This window comes from Microcaecilia unicolor, chromosome 13 (genome assembly GCF_901765095.1).
Source record: "Microcaecilia unicolor chromosome 13, aMicUni1.1, whole genome shotgun sequence".
Classification (NCBI taxonomy): domain Eukaryota; kingdom Metazoa; phylum Chordata; class Amphibia; order Gymnophiona; family Siphonopidae; genus Microcaecilia; species Microcaecilia unicolor.
Genome location: NC_044043.1, coordinates 72,373,263 through 72,395,464, shown reverse-complemented (window position 1 = coordinate 72,395,464; position 22,202 = coordinate 72,373,263). Strand labels below are relative to the sequence as shown.

Below are 22,202 nucleotides of genomic sequence, written 5' to 3'. Positions count from 1 at the left end.
AGAGGGGATGCGGGGGTCTTAAAGCCTGATTCGCCCTTGTTGGGTGACAGTTTTGTGATCGATGAGTGTCCCGGTCCTTCCTCCGGCGTGGCGGTTTTTCCCGCCATAAACGCCCATCCCCCGCTGCTCGCCTCCGCCATCTTGGCCGGCCACGCGGCTCGGACGGCTTCTTCTTGGGCCGCCCTTGAGGTAAGAGACATTAATGCCATGAACGCCCTTAATTTGGGCGACGGCACAAAAGCGGCTAAAGTTAAGCGCCGTTCTTCCCGCGCGGCTCCTTCGCGGAGTGTCGCGCCGGACGCCATCTTGGATGCGCAGCATGTCTCTCCCCCGCTCTTGCGAGCGCCGGTTGAGGGTGCGTCTAGGGCTGTAGCCCAGGCTGCGGAAGTGCACAGTCTGGGGGGTTTCTCCCCCGAGTTTGTTTTGCTGCTGCATCAGGCCTTCCTTATGCAAAACGCTGCCCCTGCTCCCTCGTCTGGTAAAGAGGTTGAGGTCCCCGGAGGTAAACGCCCTCGGGTTGATTCCCAGGCCTTGGAGGACTTTGTCTCCTCCGATGTAGATGAGGGCAGCGTATCTGAGTTTTCCCAACGGTCCTTTGCGGATTCCTTGGAGGAGACGGATCCCCGCTCGGTTGGAGCGGATGACCCCTCTGCAGCGCGGCTTTTTAGCTCAGAGGATTTGCCCAACCTGTTAGTGCAGGCCATGGGCATTTTGAAGATTTCCTCTCCGGAGGACGTCTCTCCCTCAGCCCCTATTGGCTCTGCCATTATGCTGGGGACGAAGCGCCCGCCTAGAACCTTCCACGTGCATGATGCCATGCACACCTTAATCTCGGCTCAATGGGATGTCCCGGAAGCGAGCCTTAAAGTGGCTAGGGCTATGTCCCGCCTCTATCCTTTGCCTGAAAGTGAACGTGAGGCCTATCTGTGGCCTACCGTGGATTCTTTAATCACTGCGGTGACTAAGAAAACGGCGTTGCCGGTGGAAGGTGGCACGGCCCTAAAGGACGCCCAAGACAGAAGATTGGAGGCGGCCTTAAGGTCGTCCTTTGAGGCGGCTGCTTTAAGTTTGCAGGCCTCAGTTTGCGGCTCCTATGTGGCTAGGGCGTGCCTGACTATGGTGCAGCGGGCTTCCCCCTCGGATCATTCCTTGAGGGCTGATTGGCCGGCCCTGGAATCGGGCTTAGCCTATTTGGCAGACTTGCTGTATGATGTCTTGAGGGCCTCAGCTAAAGGCATGGCTCAGACAATCTCTGCGCGGCGGTGGCTTTGGCTGAAGCATTGGTCTGCTGACCACGCCTCTAAATCCCGCCTGGCTAGATTGCCTTTTAAAGGCAAGCTGCTCTTTGGGGTCGAGCTGGACAAAATCGTGACCGATCTCGGCACGTCTAAGGGCAAGAAGTTACCAGAGGTCAGGGCTCGGGCTAGTACTCGTCCCGGTACCTCCAGAGGACGGTTTCAGGAAGCCCGTCGGTACCGCCCGGGCAGGTCGGGCTCCTCTGCCCCCTCTTCCTTCAAGAGGAATTTCTCCCCCAAGCAGCATTCCTTTCGCAGAGACCGCCGTCCCGGAGGTGCTCCCTCCGGTCCTCCCCCAGGGTCTCGTACCCAATGACGGGGCCTTGGTCCACGCCCCAGTGCAGATTGGAGGACGGCTGTCCTCGTTTCTGGGCGAGTGGACCACAATAAATTCAGACGCTTGGGTGCTGGAAGTCATCAGAGACGGCTACAAGCTAGAGTTCTGCCGACCCTTAAGAGACGGGTTTGTACTCTCTCCCTGCAAGTCTCCGGTCAAAGCTGTGGCAGTGCAGCAGACCTTGGACAATCTGATCCGCCTGGGTGCGGTCGTTCCGGTGCCAAAAAGTCAGCTTGGCAAGGGGCGTTACTCCATTTACTTTGTGGTACCAAAGAAAGGAGGTTCTGTCCGGCCTATCCTCGACCTCAAAGGGGTCAATCGGGCCTTGAAAGTGCGGCACTTTCGCATGGAGACTCTCCGCTCTGTTATAGCGGCAGTGAAGGCAGGGGAGTACCTGGCATCCTTGGACATCAAGGAAGCGTACTTGCATATTCCCATCTGGCCTCCCCATCAACGCTTTCTGCGTTTTGCAGTCCTGGGCCAACACTTCCAGTTCAGAGCCCTCCCGTTCAGGTTGGCTACTGCTCCGCGGACCTTCTCCAAAGTAATGGTGGTCATCGCGGCCTTCCTGAGGAAGGAAGGAGTACAAGTCCATCCTTATCTGGACGACTGGTTGATCCGAGCCCCCTCTTATGTAGAGTGCGGCAAAGCTGTGAACCGGGTGGTTGCTCTTTTGAGCTCCCTGGGGTGGATCATCAACTGGGAGAAAAGCCAGCTGCGCCCAACTCAGTCCCTGGAGTATCTTGGAGTTCGATTCGACACCCAAGTGGGCAGAGTGTTCCTGCCAGACAATCGGATTGTCAAACTTCAGGCTCAGGTGGACCAGTTCCTAGTAGCCTCTCCTCTTCGGGCTTGGGACTATGTGCAGCTGTTGGGCTCTATGACGGCCACGATGGAAGTAGTGCCCTGGGCCAGGGCTCATATGAGACCACTACAACACTCTCTGCTGCAGCGCTGGACTCCGATGTCGGAGGATTATGCTGTGCGCCTTCCCTTGGACCCAGCAGTGCGCAAGGCGCTGAGCTGGTGGATGCAGACAGACAAGTTGTCTGCGGGAATGCCTCTGGTGACCCCGGAGTGGATTGTCGTCACGATGGACGCCTCTTTGTCGGGCTGGGGAGCCCACTGCTTGGGAAGGACAGCGCAGGGGCTCTGGTCTCCTGCAGAGGCAAAGTGGTCTATCAACCTCCTGGAACTCGGAGCCATTCGGTTGGCGCTTTTGGAGTTCATCCCGGTACTGGCGTTGAAGCCAGTACGGGTCCTGTCGGACAATGCCACGGCTGTGGCCTATGTCCACCGCCAGGGAGGTACCAAGAGCGCCCCTCTAGCCAAGGAGGCTATGAATCTATGCCAGTGGGCGGAAGCGAACCTGGAACAGCTGTCAGCGGCCCACATTGCCGGAGTCATGAATGTCAAGGCGGACTTTCTCAGTCGCCATACCTTGGAGCCCGGAGAGTGGCAGCTATCTGCTCAGGCGTTCTTGGACATCACGAAGCGCTGGGGCCAGCCGAGCCTAGATCTGATGGCGTCATCGGCCAATTGCCAAGTGCCGCGCTTTTTCAGCAGAGGACGCGACCCTCGATCCCTGGGAGTAGATGCTCTTCTCCAACAGTGGCCGACACAAGAGCTTCTCTATGTGTTCCCGCCCTGGCCCATGTTGGGCAGGGTGCTAGACCGGGTGGCAAAGCATCCGGGCCGGATAATCCTGGTGGGTCCGGATTGGCCCAGACGTCCCTGGTATGCGGACTTGATCAGGCTCTCAGTCGACGATCCTCTGCGGCTGCCAGTGGAGCAGGGCCTGTTACATCAGGGTCCCGTGGTGATGGAGGATCCCTCCCCCTTTGGTCTTACGGCCTGGCTATTGAGCGGCAGCGTCTGAGGAAGAAGGGCTTCTCAGACAAGGTCATCGCCACTATGCTGAGAGCGAGGAAGCGCTCTACTTCTGCTTACGCCAGGGTTTGGCGTATCTTTGCAGCGTGGTGTGAAGCAGGCTCACTTTCTCCCTTCACTGCTCCAATTTCGTCAGTGTTGGCGTTCCTGCAAGAAGGTCTGGAGAAAGGCCTGTCGCTCAGTTCCCTTAAAGTCCAGGTAGCGGCTCTGACTTGCTTCAGGGGCCGCCTAAAGGGTGTTTCCCTGGCTTCACAGCCAGATGTGGTGCGCTTTCTCAAGGGAGTTAATCACCTGCGCCCTCCTCTGCACTCAGTGGTGCCTGCGTGGAATCTCAACCTGGTTCTAAGAGCATTGCAGAAGCCGCCTTTTGAACCCTTGTCGAGGGCATCTCTGAAAGACCTGACGTTGAAAGCAGTCTTTTTGGTGGCTATCACTTCAGCCAGAAGAGTTTCCGAGCTCCAGGCGCTCTCATGTCGAGAGCCTTTTCTGCAGTTCACTGAGGCAGGAGTGACTATTCGCACAGTGCCTTCCTTCCTGCCCAAGATTGTTTCTCGCTTCCATGTGAATCAGCAGCTCTGTCTCCCTTCCTTTCGTAGGGAGGACTACCCAGAGGAATACTCTGCTCTCAAATATCTGGATGTGAGACGTGTCATCCTCAGATACTTGGAAGTGACCAATGATTTCCGGAAATCGGATCATCTGTTTGTCCTGTTTGCAGGTCCTCGTAAGGGTCTGCAGGCTGCTAAGCCTACAGTGGCAAGATGGGTCAAGGAAGCCATTGCAGCGGCTTATGTGGCCGCGGGGAAGGTGCCGCCTATCCAGCTGAAGGCTCACTCCACAAGAGCTCAGGCAGCCTCGATGGCAGAGGCCGGGTCCGTCTCCTTGGAGGAGATATGCAAGGCGGCAACTTGGACATCGGCCCATACATTCTCCAAGCATTACCGCTTGACTGTGGCTGCTCGGGCGGAGGCCCGGTTTGGAGCTTCAGTGTTGCGGTCAGGGATTTCAATGTCCCGCCCTGGGTGAGTACTGCTTCGGTACATCCCACCAGTCTATGGATTGATCAGCTTGATGATATGGAAGGTAAAATTATGTATCATACCTGATAATTTTCTTTCCATTAATCATAGCTGATCAATCCATAGCCCCTCCCAGATATCTGTACTGTTTATATTCTGGTTGAATTTTAGGTTCAAGTTTAGTCTTCAGTTACTTCAAGAGGACTTCGTGTTCAAGTTTTTTCACTTGGATCCTTCAAGAGTTGAGACGAGTTTGTGTTACAGTGAGCTGCTGCATTCCTCTCCCCTCCGTTTTACGGGGCTGGATTGAGACTTAAATTCTGCCGGCACTCCCTCCCGCTTCGTGCGGCTGTAGGGCAGCTTTGTACCCCTCCCGCTTCGGCGGTGTTGGGGTCAGTCAGCTCCTCCCGCGGTTGCGGTTGCAGGATAAGCCAGATCCCCCCGCATCGGCGGGGTGGTGTCCCTCCCCCGCTCTGCGGGGATGAGCTGGACGGATTCCCCTCCCCCACTTGTGTGGGGATGAGCTGGGTTAATTCCCCTCCCCCGTTTCGGCGGTGGTGAGCTGGGCAGAGTGTCCCTTTGTGGGTGTAATTCTCTAAGTGCTGAGTCCTGCGGATGGAGCTTTGATATCGACATACTGAGGAGTTTCCGGCAGCACATGACCACATATAGGGAGGCAAAAGTTTGCTCTCTATCTCCACCTGCTGGTAGATGGACACAACCCACCAGTCTATGGATTGATCAGCTATGATTAATGGAAAGAAAATTATCAGGTATGATACATAATTTTACCTTCAGTGCCATGTGTCATGGAGCAGTTTGCTCTTTGCAGGGATCGTCTGGAACAATTAGAACGCAAACGAGAGCGAGAACGAAAGATGAGAGAGCAGCAGAAAGAGCAAAAAGAACGAGAGAAGCGAGCTGAGGAGAGGCGGAAGGAGCGGGAGGTCCGGCGAGAAGGTGAGGGCCTAAATTGGAATGTGTTTGCTGTTGGTATAGGGAATATATAATTTCCATGAGAAATAGGTGTACTCCAGTTTCAGGGCTTTTCGATATAACACCCCGAAGTGGCAGAGCTACGAGCTAGCAATTTAATCATCAGTTTGTAGTGTAGTGAAACAACATTCCTTGAAGCAATATTTCTTTATTTCACTTGTGAGGACAGAGGTGTAGCTTGGCATTGAAAAACTGTATGCATTTTCCCCAGTATTAACCTAATGGCTTTATTGTAAAATATATACATCCTTTGAACTAAACACTCATCTATATCAGAAACTCTTTATGTAAAATATATTTATATTAAAGAAATGAGGGTCATTGTGTAACAGTGAACCTATATTTAGGTGCCTTTCCTTTATAGAGTACTAGCATAACAGATAAAATAAGCTCCTATAACTTAGGCACAAGCACTTAAGCCAGCCATAGTACTGGTGTAAATGCTTACACCCAAATTACTGAGAAACATGCATAAATGATAGTATTGTTTAATTTACACATGTGACTGTGCCCATGTGTATACCTACTTATCAGATATGCATATATTTACTGAATAGCGCTTAGATTTTTGGCTTTTTTTATGTGTATATTCACTCATAAGCACATATATGCCAGTGGTCTAATTATTTACACATGTATTTGGCCCAGTGTGTCTAAAGAGGAGCAAAATTAAAGTGAATGCTGTCAGTTACAATAATTAAATGAGGGAAATTGTGATTCCTTTTATGGGGCCAACATAAGATTTGTTTCTAAAGAGATTTTTAAGATCACATGCGTGCTTTCTTAGATTTGTCAGATCTATAAAGAGTGCAGCTTTCTCAAGGTCAGTAAGTACTGCTGTCTGTAATGTTTTAGCTTTTGCCTTGCACAGATAGTTGAGGTCCCAGTACACTGAAAGGCAGTGGGGCACAGATATTTCATCTGTGTACCACTCCATGCAAACCTGTATTAGAGTTCAGACATCTTACGGAAGATGCATATATAGTGACCATTCATATTAAGAGAACTATCAAAGGCAAGGCTCCCCAAACCTGTCTTGTTCACCCCATAGGATTTTTTTAGGGTATCCACAATTAATATGCTTGAGATGAATTTCCATATACTAGAGACCTAGTTTCCTTTTTGACCCAACAGATCAGTCTAGAATGTGTGGGTTATGTATGTCCGCCAGCAGATGGAGACATTGTAGAATTTTGAGCTCTTCCCTATATTAGCCATCATTCAGCCACAGCTCCCCAGTATTCTCTGTTTCCAGCAGATAGTGACAAACATCTCATGCACCTTTTATTCTGGATTGGTGTGGTACTCCCAGCTCTGGCTGGAGAGCTAGTACCCCAGTAGCTGGAAGGAATCCAGGCTCTGTTGGGGGTCTACTACACCTCTGGGGATACCTAGAGGAGTTCAGGTCCCTCCCCGCTCCTCTGCCCAGCTGTCCTGGGGCTGAATAGATCCCCCCCCCAGCTTTCTCCCTAGAAAGAAATGAGAAGAGGATCTAGTAAAACAAAACAAAAATTGAAATGGCAGCGGCAAGAGGGAGCTCTGAGGATGGGGCGTGGCTGCCAGGAGGAAGCTCCTGGGTGTTTCTGCCCTGTTTCTCCCCCCCCCCCCCCCCCCCCCACCCTTTAAGTTGTGCCAGGAGCACTATGCTGAGGCTGTGGTCCGCCGTCTACTCAAGGAATGAGTCCTATGGCTGAGAGTGGCACAGGCAGAGAGGGGCCCCCACAATGGGCGAGTCCAGGGCTCTGCTTGGAGGACAGTGCTATTTCACCAGAGGAGCTGTCTGGCATGGCCTGAAGAGGTCGGGTGAGCCGGACAGTGTAGTGGTGCTCTTAGGACCGCCGGTCACTGAGAAAATACAACCGTGGAGTGTGGCACTCAGAAAATCTGTCTGGGTGTTCTCAGTTCCTGCTATATGTGCTGCTGACAGTGCAGGAAGATGGCACTCCACTCACCAGAACAGCATGGAAGTTTCCTCTGCCAAAGTTCAACTTTTGGTGCCCCCCCTGACAATTGATATTAAGTCACCACTGTGATATTGTCTAAAACCATCAGGGAGACCAAGGTTCTCCTGATGGTCCTCAACTACTACTACTACTATTTATCATTTCTATAGCGCACCACCACGCCTCCATCTTCATCCATAGACCTTGTGCTACCTGTCCCAACAATGAGCTCCCCAGCAAAAGAAACTGGCATCTGCATTCCCTTAGGTTTTGCAGCCACAACTACCACTTCAAGGTGGACTAGGCTTCTTTCCAAAGGAGGCGAATGCTGTAGTTACAGGCTGACCAGAAGTGCTTTTTTGCAGTTTTTCAACCAAAACTAAATACTTTTGGCCAAAATCAAAATTGCAGCCAAAGCTTATTGTCTGATTTCAGCCAAAATGGAGGAAGACAAACAGGTTAAGCACAAAATTTTGTCTTCCACTGAAACACACGGTCAGTTTCAAGCAAAACCGAAACCATGGCCATAGCCCTTCAACCAAAATCAGGGAGAAAAAGGATTTTGGACCAGTTTCGGCACCGTAACTGAAACCGAAATTCAGTCAGCCTCTAGTCGTAGCTCTAGTGTTGCAAAAACCACCAGGACAAAAGGGATGACTGCAGGGAGTACATGACTTGAGCCAGGGCACTAGGTCTATGTTCACTATCCTCAGTCTCAGGACTTGTATATTACTACTACTAATATTTAGCATTTTTATAGCGCTACAAGGCGTACACAGCGCTGCACAAACATAGAAGAAATACTAAGCTTGAGGAAACCTTTTGGTTCTCAGCCCCCACACCTGCTCCTGAAGCTGTAGTTATCCTGTGCTTGGCAAGAGCACTTTCCCTAGGTGGGTATCAAAATGAGTCTTCAGATACTGTATGCTCTGTGATGTGCTCAAGTGGTTGTATTAAACATAGATCACCCAGCCTGCAACCTTTGGACTATCCAGCAATAGCATGTCAACTTTCCTCCTCCGACCCAGATCTTATAAGCCAGTCGTACAAGTAAGGCTGCACTTTCATACCTTCCTTCCTTAAGGCTGCCACTATCACCACCATAATCTTGAATGTTTGGTACTGCATGGCCTGGCTGAAGGGAAACACTTGGAACTGAGACTATCCAGCAATAGCATGTCAACTTTCCTCCTCCGACCCAGATCTTATAAGCCAGTCGTACAAGTAAGGATGCACTTTCATACCTTCCTTCCTTAAGGCTGCCACTATCACCACCATAATCTTGAATGTTTGGTACTGCATGGCCTGGCTGAAGGGAAACACTTGGAACTGAAAATACAGACCTGAGACCAAGAACCTGAGATTCCACTGGTGTTGCTCCTATGTAGGAATGTGTAAGTGGGCTTTCTTGAGATCCAAAATCATGAGGAACTCTCCTTCATGTACTGCTGAAATTATGGACTTCAGGGTCTCCATCCTGAAATGAGGAACTGGCAGGCCAGAATCACTGCCTTCAAGTCTAGAATGGGCCAGAAGGAGCCTTCCTTCTTTGGCATGGACTAGTGACTTCTGCTGGAACAGGCACTACTGTACTGAGGTCCAGTAAATTCTGAAGGGTGGATTGCACCGCTGCCTGCTTGACCAGCACGTGACTTGGTAAAACATAATAATAGAATCGGCACATGGTTGAGAAACTCTAGCATGTACTCACTGTGGGCCACATCCAGGAGTCACATGGGTCCACTTCTCTAAAAAAAAATAAAAATAAAAATAAAAGTGGACAACTGACTTATTCACTTTAGTGAGGAGTGGACTCCTAAGCAATAATTTGGAACCCCTTGAGACCCCTGTGGCCTTCTGCTCTTTGGACACCTTTTTTTGGTTAAAGCAAAAGGAAGACCCTCAACTCTGAGGCTAAGAGCACTTGTTAGAACTTGTCCTGCCCAGACGGTAATGCATCACCTCTCTGAAACACAAATTTCCTGCAGAATGCAAGGAACTCTTACACTTATCCTCTGGGAGCCTGTGGGGTCTGGCCTTATCAAGGTCCTTCACAATCTTAGCAAGTTTTAAATATAGACATAAAATCTTTTCCAGATTCTCTCCAAACAGCCGTTTACCCTGAAAGTAGAGTATGGTAAACTGTGTCTTTGAGGCCATGTCAGCTGACAGTTCCACAACCAGTACAGGCGCCTTGTGAAAACAGCAATCGACATGGACCTGACAGAGGTCCTAATAATATCAGATTATTATCTCCAGCAAGCCGCAATCTTGTGGTCCTTCTCTTCCTCGCACTCTCCCATGTGCAGAATACATCTCGTATAGGTCCTGGATGTGTAGTCACTATATACTGCTGCCGAAGCCCAAAGGCCTGCTTAATTATGTTTGTTTATTTTGGATTTAATAGACTGCCTTTCTTCAATAAACCAAAGTGGTGTATAGTTCAAATAAAGTAAGTGAAAAGAATGCCATTACGTACATGAAAGAAGAAAAGGAATATCATATGGATAGTAGAGGGCAGGACTCCATCCTACGGTCCTGCAGATTCTTAAGAGCTGTACTAGCTTCTAACAGGATTGTTGTCCTCTTGATCACTACTGAGACCAAAGTATTTACCTTTGGGAGTTTCAACTTTTCTTTTTCCTCTGGAAATAGAGCTTCCCCATAGCTCTGTCAACACATAGGCCAGATTCAGGGATCTCCTACTCTGTCTAAATGAGCGTTTGAATCACCTTTGTGGGCTTTTGGATGCCCTCAAGAATCAGATCCCCCACAGTTCCCAGTTTCTGGGACATGGGCTCCATAATAATTAAGGACTCCTAGACTTGCAAAATTGTACGTGGCAGTTCATGTTTGTGAACAGGCACACTGCTGTTGGGGTAGAGTGCCAAGTTTCCAAGAGGTCCCTGAGGGACAAAGATCTGCCCAAGGCACTGACAGAGGATCACTGGTCTGTGCTGCTAGAGGCCATTGAATGACTGTCCACATCCTCTGAGTCTGCCAACCTCATCCTCTTGGCCTGAGATGAGCTTTCACAGGCCAGGGCCTCTGAGGATCTCTGGAGACAGCGAAAAAGCCTTGTGTAACTACGGGATCAACTTGGGGGAAAAGTCTCCCATGCCTTGTTGTGCCTCCGGTGAGGTACTCTGCCATCCCTGCACCCTCACCTGCCAGTGAGGGAGGAGGAAGTGCCCCCTGCTGTTGCAGCACCTCCACAGAATCCAACAAGGGAACTTTGCTTTTCCACAGGCTGGGGCACTGGCCCTTGAATCACCCTAGCCAGCAATGATTGCCTGCAGTCTTCTCTGCCCCTCAGCCAAGCTGGGGAAACAAAAAGAACATGTCCTATCTGTTGCACTGTGTGAGGGCTGTGCAGAGCCAGCGATTACCACTCTCCTGCAGGCAGGACGTAGTCCAGTTTCTTGACTTATGCTAGAGTCAATGAATTTTTAAAGGCTGTTGTACGGAGCAGGCAGTTTCTCTGTTTTGAGCCTCGGTAGCTCAGATTTTGTGGGTTTTGCAGGAAGGGTTTGGCCTTGACTTTATTGAAAGTCCACATAGTGGCATCAGCTTTTACAAGGGGTAGATTTGGAAGGTAATTCCCTTAGGGGCCATCCAAATGTTCTGCATTTCCTTAAAGGAGCGGCACATCTGAAATAGAGAGTTGCATGGGGACAGAAATCTAACCTGTCCCCGTGAGGAAGCTAACTTGTCCCCGTCTCAAGTAATCTCCTCCTTCCCAGCCCTGCCTGTCCTGCCCTTGCTGTGCCGCAGTCACCTTGACCCCCTCCCAAGGATGCCAGATTCTATAAGCAGTAAAAATACTAGTTAAAGTAACATAAATCATTTTCTTCCGTATTCTGCTAAATACAAAATTAAGTAATATACACATATTCATGAGCAGCTCGTCCCCTTCTGTCCCATGTGCTCTATTTCCTTGTTGGGCAGACTGGATGGACCGTGCAGGTCTTTTTCTGCCGTCATCTACTATGGTACTATGTTTTCCCTTCCCCAGTCCTCCATGTATGTCTCCCTTACCAATCTTTTTTTCCCTCTTCTCTGCACCCACACTCCCTTCACTCTTTTTACCAAGTTTAGATAAAACAGGAGACAGGGTGAGCCTATCTGAAGCCAGTAGGCGGAGATTGCCGCCACACTGGTTCACCCAAAACGATAGCAAATGCTATTGAAAACAATAGCAAAAAGATTATTTATATCACATATTATCCCAAGCAAACTCAGATTCAATGTAGTTTACGTTTGAAAATACAGTGAGAGATTAATAGAATTCAGTTGTATTATGGGAGCAGGTAGATGGATATATCTGAAACATTTAACAAAGTTGAGATTAGCATATATACCCAACTGGGCATTAAAAAAAAAAAGGCAAGTGCATTTTTATAATATACCACTGCAATCCACAAAACAAAAGGAGCAAGTTCCTACATGCCATCTTTCTCTTTTGATGTAGGCACAGGAAAAAAAATGTTTAAATGCTCCCAGGTTTCAATCTAATTCATGTTTAATGTGGGATATAAATGTCAGAAATAAGTAAATAGATACATAGAAGCTCTGGATGTTGAGCACCTGATTCTCTTAACATGATGTCTGTTTTAGTGGTCCTTTACCAGGAGAAAAAATAATCTCTGCATGAATATAACAGTACTAGGGTATCCCTTTAACTAGCCCCTCCAAGTGAGATACTGATTACAATTTATAACAAATTACTACTCTACCTATGAAAAGTTATTCCATTATTATACTTCTGTGTACATCCGTGTGCACAAGCCGGCATGTTTGAAAGTATAAGTGAGATTAAATAAAAATGCCACCAACAATAAAGAATGACAACGTGGATTCAGCAGCTTATAGGTTTGCTTGCTTTGTTTTGAGTGTACAGCAGTGATGGCTGTGCGAGGAAGGGGAAACAGATACTAACTTTGCTTTTTTACAGTTCCCCCCCCCCCCCCCCCCTCCCACATATGACTCCAGACCTCCCCTCCAGCCCTGGGTGCCCTCCCTTCACATACCTCAAGCCACCCTGGTGGTCTAGTGGCTTCTTTGGGGCAGGAAAGATCTTTAAAATGACTGCCGCTGGAAGTCCTGGCAGCCATGCTAAAAAAGCGGCGACAGCAAGAGGATCAGCAGCAGTGGGCAGGAAAGACTGGGGATCTTTCCTGCCTTGAAGAATCCACTAGAGCACCAGTGTGGCTTGAGGTATGTGCTGGGAGAGCACCCTGTGGCTCAGGGGAGGGGAGGCAAAGCTCCAATCACCATGCATTTCCGCGGGGAACCCTGCAAGACCTAGGTCCATCCCCGCTGGAATCCTGCCAACCCCGCTGTCGTGCAGTTCTCTAATCTGGAACCCCTAGTATGTGATATTGTGCCACAGTGGAACACCAGTCTGGTTTGCAGGCACTAACAGTGCCACACTTTGAGATGTTATGGTCAATTTTTGTGAAGGATCTTAGCTTAAAGATTGTCTTTATGGTCACCATTTGTTCAGCCAGAAGGATTTCGGAATTACAAGCTTTCATCATGTAGAAATCCCTTCTTGTGGTTCACCGAAACAGGGGTGTCCATTACAGTCCCTTCCTTTCTTCAAAAGTGGTCTTGGCCTTTCATATCAATCAAGTGGCTTCCTTGCTGTCCTTCCATCAGGAAGATTGGGAGAAGGTGTTTTGATGCTTGAGGTGTTTGGATGTCCACAAGGTGTTTCTGCAATATTTGCAAGTGACTAACGGGTTTTGCAGAACAGATTGTGTTTTTTGGAGGGGCCAGGAAAGACGAAGAAACTACGAAGGCATTTATAGCTTGTTAGATTAAGGAGTCAATTGTCTCAGCATATGTACTCAAGGGTTGTGAGCCGCCAAAAGGTCTGTGGGCTCACTTGACTAGTGGGATGATGATGTCTTATGCTAGTCGCAGTTGATTTCGCCAGTGAAGATTTGCAGAGCCGCCACTCGGTCAATCTTGCATTCCTTTGTGAAGCATTACAGGTTGGAAGTTTAGGCCAGAGAGGATGCAGTTTTGGGGGCAGGAGTCCACTCAGCAGGGGTGTTGTCATCCCATCCAGTTTGAAAAATGCTTTGCTATATCCAGCACTTTCTGGACTGGCCTGGTGGGATGAAAAAAAGAGGAAAAATTTGCTCTTACCTTTTAACAATTTTTTCCTCGAGTCCAGACCAATCCAGATTTGCGCCTCATTTTCTGGTAGCTGACGGGAGGCTCCTCTTTCTCCTCCCTTCCAAGTCTGAACTTCCCTAGGTAAGATGAGGGGGGGGGGGATGTAGGAGTATTTCCCTGTGTGTCTCACCTTGCTGGTCTTGGCCTGTATAATCCTGGATTTAAGTCCTTGGGAGTAGATGGTCTCATGAAAAGCCCAGAATTTTTTGCAGTCCATTTGGGAAAATGATTGGTCTGTGTTGGCTTTAATAGAGAGCTTACTGGGAAACTGTGGCTAATATAGGGCAGAGCTCGCAGCTCTGTAGTTTGTCTCTATGCTGACTGGTGAACATGACCCACATATTCTGGACTGGTCTGCTTGGACTCGAGGAAAGAAAATTATCCAATAAGACCAAATTTTCCGATACACAAATTCATCTCAAGCATGTTAATTGTGGATATCAACTTTATATGCTAGCTCTCCAGTGTATGCAATTTACTCATGCATATTGATTGTTGATATCCAGAAAAATCTAACTGGATGTGGGGTGACTAGGATAGCAGTGAGTAGCCCTGACCTAACATAAAATCAGTCCAGGGAGTGAACAACTGTTGTATGTTCTATGCCATATACAGTGACATAAAATGGAATGTTGGATGGGATTTACTAGTAATCAGCTGTTGGGCTATTTTTCAGCTAATGATTTAATATACCTGGAGGCGTATTTTCAAAGCACTTAGATTTACAAAGTTCCATAAGTTACTATGGAACTTTGTAAGTCTAAGTGCTTTGAAAATGAGCCCTTTTGTCTTTTAATTTGAGTGACCTTTTGTTTGTTTTATGGCACCTTTCTTTCCTGCATGGGTGTTACTTTGCATTTAAAAGAAGAGAAACAGAGGGGTCCATGTAGGACAGAGGGCACGTAATAGTGCCTTGTCCTTTCTCCTGTGTGTCTCTTCATGATATATGCAGAGGGAATTTCTTTGAGTGGTCAGTGAGCCTGTGGTACAGGGAGAGTGGCCCCAGTCCACTGCAATATTTCCAGTCAGTGGTTCTGAAACTTTTTTTCTTCTTTTTGAAACTTCCCAAAAAGTTGTGACACAGTTAGGTCCATTGTGAAATCAGCTTGCTTAACACATCAGTAGTAGTAATTCTCACTATTATGAACATTGCAAGCCTCTTTGCTCAGACAGTACAGATGCAAAACTGGCAGCTTCCTTTCTTGGCCTTCTTGCATTTTGTATGGATTTCTTTTGGGTCTTCTCACCTCACACCTTCCTTCAGTTTCAGAACCACTGACATAAGGTGCCGTTGGGTCTAGTCTGATGTTGCAAAAAGCATTTTGTTGTGTGACTTTTATTTTCAATCACCACTGCCTCACACTGTAACAAACATGCCAGTTTAGCTTACCAACCTGTAAACGTACAGTATACCTGCCTTCCAGGGCTCTCAGGACCTGCGCTTCATCTGCGCAGAAAGGCAGAAAGCTTGCAAGACTCAGAGGGTGAGAAAATGCAGTGCAGTACTGAGTTTCCCATTGCAGATGCAAGGATACTTGTAGAATTTAGCACGCAAAGTAAGTTTGCTGGATTTTTTTTTTTTTAATAATGTTATTGTCACAAAATGGTAGCATTCTTGTACTGCACTGTAGATACAAACTAGAAACTGAGGCAATGTGTACACTGCACTCTGTTTATAATGTATCTGGGTATAACAGTGCAATTTCCCAAACAGTTAGTTCTAATGCAGCTAACAAATTTTGCATTGCAGACATCTCAATGATTATTCCAGGCTTCTTTTGAGAAAGAAAGATACAAATTGATTAGGGAGTTAGCAGGTTTGGGGATGAAAGGGCTCCACCACTTGTTTGCATCCTCTGCCAGGGCTTCTGGAGATGGGATTTGTGAAAGGAATGTAATGGTTATTTCATGCAGCTTCTTCATGATTAGCTGCTGCCTCAAGAAGTCAGAGAAAATTTCATACCCAACTAACTGGAGAAAGGGAAGTATTTCTGTGGAAAGTCACAAAGGAAGAAGGGGTGTGTCAAGGTTGCTGAGAGACAAAGCCAGGCTCAGGGCAAACAATCTTAAGGACCCTGCTGCTGCTTCCCCTCCCCCCCCATGGCACCATCAGTCAAAAGTAAAGTCATTGGCTGGCAGGCAGCAGCAATCGAGAGAGACTGCTTTGCTGGCCACAGGTCCTTCTTTCTCCTCCTGTGAAGTAATTTCCTGTTTCCGCATAGGTGGGACACGGCAGGAAGAAGGACCCATGGCCAGCAGAGCATTCTCTCGCTTGCTGCTGACTGCCATCCAGTGACTCTGAGGCAAGTAGAGGACCTGGGGGAGGGGTGGTTGGAAGGGAAGGAAAAATGCTGAATCTGACTGAGCAAGGCTGTGCTGGCTGCAGCATCACTAAAAACAAATGTGACACTTCTGTGGCTGGTGCCAGGCCTGGACAATCTTGCCCCCCCCCCCCCCCCCCCCCCCCCCCCCCGGCAGCCCTGGGGTATGTCAGCCATGCCCAAGATATTATGTCTGGCCTCAGATCCTTCTCTCCTGTCTACCAGATCCAGTGTCTCTCAAATTATCCTGGGGGCTGAGGTGCCTTTATATAGTTGGTGTAAATAAAAAGAAAGCTGAAACAGAAGAGATGTAGAGATTTGATGTTTAGTAAACCAGCCTGGAACAGCTTCATATACACAGTATCAAATTCTTTTGGTCAGAGTTGAGCATTTCCTAGAGTGGCAAAACTGGCAGCATATGATTCTGACCTTTATGTCTTTGGAAAACATCCATCCCCACTCTGTTGAAATACTTACTGTGGCTCATTTAAAAAATTTGACTTATGAGTTTTGTGAAAATCAGTAAAAGGCTCCTCAGTGTTCCTGAAGCCACATTATTTAAAGGTATATCACAAATTGACACGCATATCTTAGATCTGATTGGTCTGTTTCTAGTAGATTATCACAGATTCGTATGTGCACTGCATGAACTAGACACCAGTGTGGGTGATGTAATCTGTGGCTTCTTTTTCAGTATGTTGGCCCCTCAGGACTGTAGGGAAATAACTTTAAATAAAGTCTCAAACAGAAGCTTAAAACAGACATTTCTTACTAATGCAGGGGACTGCTGGATTATTGCACGTGGTACTGAAGTCAGCATACAGTAAGACAAACTTATTAAAAAGTGGGAGCTCCTTGCAGAGGATGAAAATCTCAGGCTTTGACAGAGTATCCTGCTTTTCATGCAGTAACTCTCTCCCATAGATGCCTTTTCTCCTTTCTCTTGGATCTAAGATATGAGCATTCTCAGAGGCATCTACTATAATGAGCTTGCATTTATTGAGCAAAATACTAGAGACACTGAAACATAGTTGTTAGGATATCTGCTATGTTAATTGAACTTGTGTTTGGGAACAGAACTATTTTAAAGAAAAAAGCATGATGCTCGATTGTCAGAGTTCTGCCCTAGACTTCGTTGTCTGATTTCCTGGATTCATTCGACATCTGTGCCAGAGCATCCCATGAGGCTGCAGATGTTAAGCCCAGACAGTTTTATGATCGGAGTCCTCTCCAGGGTGCCTGCTACCCTCTTACATTATATGAAGGAACCCAGGCATATTGGGTGCATGCTGTCCTGTGAGCCTGTATGGAAGTAGTACCCCATTAGCAAAGTTTCTGCCTGCTCTTTTGTCATTTAAGATCCTAGGACAACTATCCCAGGAGTAAGAATAGTAATCCCCCTGTCCTAGATATATTTCAGCACAAGACATACTCTTAGCTGACTGATCATACTGTATGTATCAGTTTATATTCGAGTCCCCACCCCACCTGACCCGGTAACAGGCAGTACTGCCCCCTTCCCGGAAATGCTCAGTCTTTCCTTGTAATGTGAACATCCACCTCCAGGACCCACTCTAGGCCCCTTCCTTGGGCCTACCTTTATAGCCCTGGTGGTCCAGTAGTGAGCAGGAGCGATCCTCCTACACTCCTGCCTGTGCAGTCTCTGTAGTTAAAATGGCTGCCATGAGTTCCTCCGCTCCTGCCCCAGCTCACACTGGACCACCAGGGCTGTAAGGTAGGCCTGGGGAGGGGGCCTATAGCGGGTCTGGGAGTGGGGTGTTTGCGTTACAAGGAGGGACTGAGTATTTCCAGTTGGGAGGGGGCTGGGGACAGAATGCCGGATGCCATGGGGGAGGTTAGGAGGTAGACAGGATTACCAGTACTTGAATATAAACCATTGGTTTATATTTGAGTTAACATTTCCCCCCCCCCCCCCCTTTTTTTTTTTAGGGGAAAAATGTTATCTCGGTTGAAATACACACCTACAGTGTATTTTGTAGGTTAGATGTTGGTAATGTTGCCTTAAATAAATATGATTATAGCAGATAATACTCCTGTGAGGAAGGAAATTCGAAACACAAAATTCAATACTTTGTGTGAAAACTTCGTTATTGCACACAGAGATGACAGGAGGACTTTGTCTGTTGGCCATTAGTCATATTTATTTCTGATCTGACGAAGAAGGGCAACCTTCGAAAGCTAATCAAGAAATGTATTAAGTTATGTCCAATAAAAAAAAGGTGGTATCTTATTTTTTTTTCCATGTCATATGAGAAAACACCTTGTTGGAAGTGGTGTTCAGCTCAGAATATCATTCTGCTCTGGGCTACTCCTAACCTGGTAATCATTCCGTGTCATTGCATCCCATTTACTACCTGTATTTTCTCAAAGAATGAAATAGGAGGGAGCCCAGTATGACCAGAGAACGGCCTGCCTGCTTGCGAGCTGCCAATGGTTCTAGTGACTCATTGCTCACTTGTTGCCAGTAGTACACTGCTGGCTTGCTATTGACACATAACTTATTGATGGGTACAGTACTCGCTCCAGTGGTGCATTACTTACTTGCCTAGGGCAATAGTTCTCAACACAGTCCTCGGGGCACACCCAGCCAATTGGATTTTCAGGATATCCACAATATGCATAAGATAAATTTGCATGCAGTGCCTCCTTTGTATGCAAATCTCTCATGCATATTCATTGTGAATATCTTGGAAACCTGATTGGCTAGGTGTGCTCTGAGGGCTGGATTGAGAACCCCTGGTCCAGGGGCATGCTTACTACTAGTGGGTAGTTGTTTGCTTCCCTGCCTAGTGACATGCTTACTACTCGTGGCACATTACTTGCTGGATTGAACCCTTCTTAAATATTTGCAAGGATTTGTGATTTTTTTTTTCCCCTGTGAAGAGTTTGGGTTCTAAGGAAAAGGATGGCCCGGCAAAGTGGAATTTTTCTAGCTACAGTTTCCATCCTGAGCAAATCCTTCTAATTTCAGCCATGAGAGCAACTATCAAACAGATTACCCAAGTAAAATTCTTGTTTTAAACTTGCCCTCACTCTCTATGGCTACTTTTGCCCATGCTACAGAAGGGCAGGGTGGAAGGGAGACAGTCTAAAAATGCCTATTATAAAAAAACATGAAAACTGTCATACAGGATCAGACCAAGGTCTATTAAGTCTAGCATCCTGTTTCCAATGGTGGCCAATTGACGTAGCTTATTCCAAAGGTTTAGTCCATGATTTATGGACATTTCCTCCAGAACTTGCCCAAGTCTTTTTTAATTGTAACTAACTAGCCACATCCTCTGATGATAAATTCCAGGACTTATGAGTTGAGTAAAAAAAACAATATTTTCTTATTTATTTTCAATTATTACTTAGTAACTTCATTAGGTGCATCCAAGTCTTTGTATTTTGTGAAAGAGTAAACAACAGTTTTGCATTTACCTGTTCCACTCCACTCTTCATCTTATGGACTTCTATCATATCTGGGGTTTCTGATTGTAGGTTTTAACCAATAAATGCTAATAAAACAACCCTAGTGCAAAAAGAAAGAGATGTGGTTTTTTTGGATAAACAGTGGGAAAACATCACTTCCCCTAATATTCTCTCACCCTTTCCATTGTCTCCCTTGGATCTTCCACCCTATTTTTGTGCCATTTCTGCACTGCTAACTTCCTCTGCCCAAATGTAGTCATTTGAATTAAGCTGGGGAAGGGGCCATGGGCAAGGAGCAAGCGAGAAGAGGGGCTGGATTAAGGAGGAGAGTGACTGTTCTCTGCTGTGCTCCAGGCCCACTCCCTCCCCTCCCCTCTCCTCCTTTTCCCTGAAAGCTTCCTGGAAGGGAGGGATTGAAGCAGAACGTCTCTGTTGCTCTGAAGAAGTGGCTGAATTGTGTTCCAGGCCGTTCCCCCTAAAATTAAGCCTTAAATAGAGCTTTGTAAATTGTAAACCACTTTGATGCTAATGGACAAAAGGTGGTATAGAAAGTGAATAATAGTTCCATGTATTACTTTATTTGCAAAATAAAAATAAAACAAAATAATAAACCATTAAAAATGGTAAATGATGCCCAGCAGTAGATTATGGAATAATGGTCATATTTTGGCCTTGAGCAGGAGGTGTGTATTTGGGTCCAGTAAGTTTCAGCTGTGTCTCTTGCAGCAAAACATGTAACAACTTCCAACAAGGCTGCTTTCACTCACCCTCTTCCCTCAGATGCATCCCTTCCATTAGTGGTGGGGGGGGGGGGGGGGATATGACTTGATTTTATAGTAGACTGAGCAGCAAAAAACCCTCTACAGTGGACTGGCTACTTGCTAATAAAAATTGGTATCTAGAAAGATTCCCTAATTGACAACTGGTCACTGGATTTATGACACATTGGGTAGCAATAGAGTTTTCTAGCTGCAATTCTCATGTAAGCACTTAGAACAATGGTATAGAGTTTTTAAGTTTCATATAATTGCCAAACTGGTTACAGTGGTCTTATACGACAGTATTACTGTAAAACAGGACAAAGAATGAAACGGATGCCTTAAAAGCAAAAGCTAGCAACGGAAATATTCTTTTGATTTTTAGTGACAAAATAACAATTTAGCAGAGAGAACCAATAGTAAGTTTGTTTTTCTTCTCCTTTTTTTTTTCTTTGTTTATTCTGCACTAGTGGCTGCTCATCATAGAACAGCGAGGGAAGAACCTGGAGACAAAGTGAAAGTGACTTATCGAAGCCACAGTCCCTTCCGGCAGCAGAAAGAGAGATTTGAGCAAAGTGATTGCAGGAGGCCAGGTAGAAAGGTGTTTTTAGCAATCAACTACTGTCCCCAGTTAACCATGGAACAGTGAGCTGAAGTCTAGGGAGAATTACCAAAGCATGTCAATAACAGAGGGAGGATTTGAACTGAGAAGTCTTACAAAAACTGCCATAACAGATCAGACCATTGTGCCCAGCGTCCTGTCACTTAGAGGGCCAAGCAGTGAGCGCTTGGTGGAAGCGTACAAGAAGTGGGACATGGAGAATTTCATTTCCTTCCAGTGGTCATGGTTTAGAGTTGCCATGAACGTGTATGTGATGATATTCCAGACTCTGCACTTAAACTGTTAAACTTATTTTCCGTAGGCTTATCTGATCCCTGTTTGAAACCAGTTAGACTATTTGCCTGTGCTGCTTTCAATGTTTGAATTCCTCTTGCTATAAGAACTCTTCTTTGGCTCTTCTGTTTCATTTCCCTGTGATGAATCTTTTAGAAGATGTCAGTTACCCTTCCAGTGGTGCATTGTTTTTATGGTCTTGATCTTTCACTGAATCTCGCATATTATCTGCTGAGTTCAAAACAGTGCACAGGCAGTCCTTGAGATGCCATCAGTAATTGCTGTCCCACAGGGCTAATGAAGAAGCCTTAGTGGTTGCCCTTTCACAGGAGACCAGCAACAGTTCTGTTTTTAAGCTAGAATCTTAAAGTGGGTTTACCTCAATATTGTTTTTGCTCAGAAGTTCTGAACCAAAGGACAACATCCATTGTTGCAGGAATTTTCAGTTCTGCAAAATGAAGTAAAATGTAAACATCCAGAGCACATAATATTTTGAGGTGGGGAATCAGTATTATTTTGTGTTAAACTATTGCTCTGGCTAATAACCTTCAGCAAGACTTGAGATTTATCAGCTGGAGCAGGCAGCCCCTCACAGCTGATTGGCTGATGGATAATATTCCATGTTCTGACTTTTAACATCCCACTGCATCCTTTCATCCAGTAGTTCTGGAATTGGAACTGTCCCAGTGTTCCCTTGGCTGAAAACAGCCTTGCTTAGCAACGAGCACAAACAACCACTGTCATTCGTAAGCATTCAAAACGGAGTGGGATCCAGCCAGTCAGATACCTTTTGGTACCTTGCGTGAGTCGCTCTTATCTGTTGAAATGGTCTTGCAGATATTAACAATATTAGTTTTGGATGCACGGGGGAAGGAAAAACAGAATCCTGTTTAGAGGTTTATTCTCCCCCAGCAGTCACTGACACACTGATGGGAGCTGCACAGGCTCTCCTCCCAGCCTCATATTGTGCTTCTCACATTTGTGCCACGGCTGCTGCTGTTATTAGTAGTTTACAGGTAGTGAGGAGAGGATGCCTCAAATTAACTGATATCACTGTTGACCTTTGAAGGTATTAGAACTCCATTAGAATAGTTGCACTTTTTTAAGTATATTTTGGTGTGTCTTAT

At 46.7% G+C, this 22,202-nt stretch overlaps 1 protein-coding gene across 15 annotated transcripts in view; it reads left to right on the top strand.

The window, feature by feature from the left end:
• LOC115482502 (cyclin-dependent kinase 11B) overlaps positions 1-22,202 on the top strand; it is a 60,475-nt gene that overhangs the window by 21,274 nt on the left and 16,999 nt on the right. For 11 of the 15 annotated variants that reach the window (XM_030222340.1, XM_030222332.1, XM_030222327.1 and 8 more), the window contains 3 exons: positions 5,374-5,501; positions 15,091-15,222; positions 20,651-20,773. In XM_030222340.1, the coding sequence (XP_030078200.1) occupies positions 5,374-5,501; positions 15,091-15,222; positions 20,651-20,773 (383 nt within the window). The remainder of the gene's footprint in view (positions 1-5,373; positions 5,502-15,090; positions 15,223-20,650; positions 20,774-22,202) is intronic. The other 4 variants (XM_030222333.1, XM_030222341.1, XM_030222337.1 and 1 more) reach the window with 1 other exon arrangement.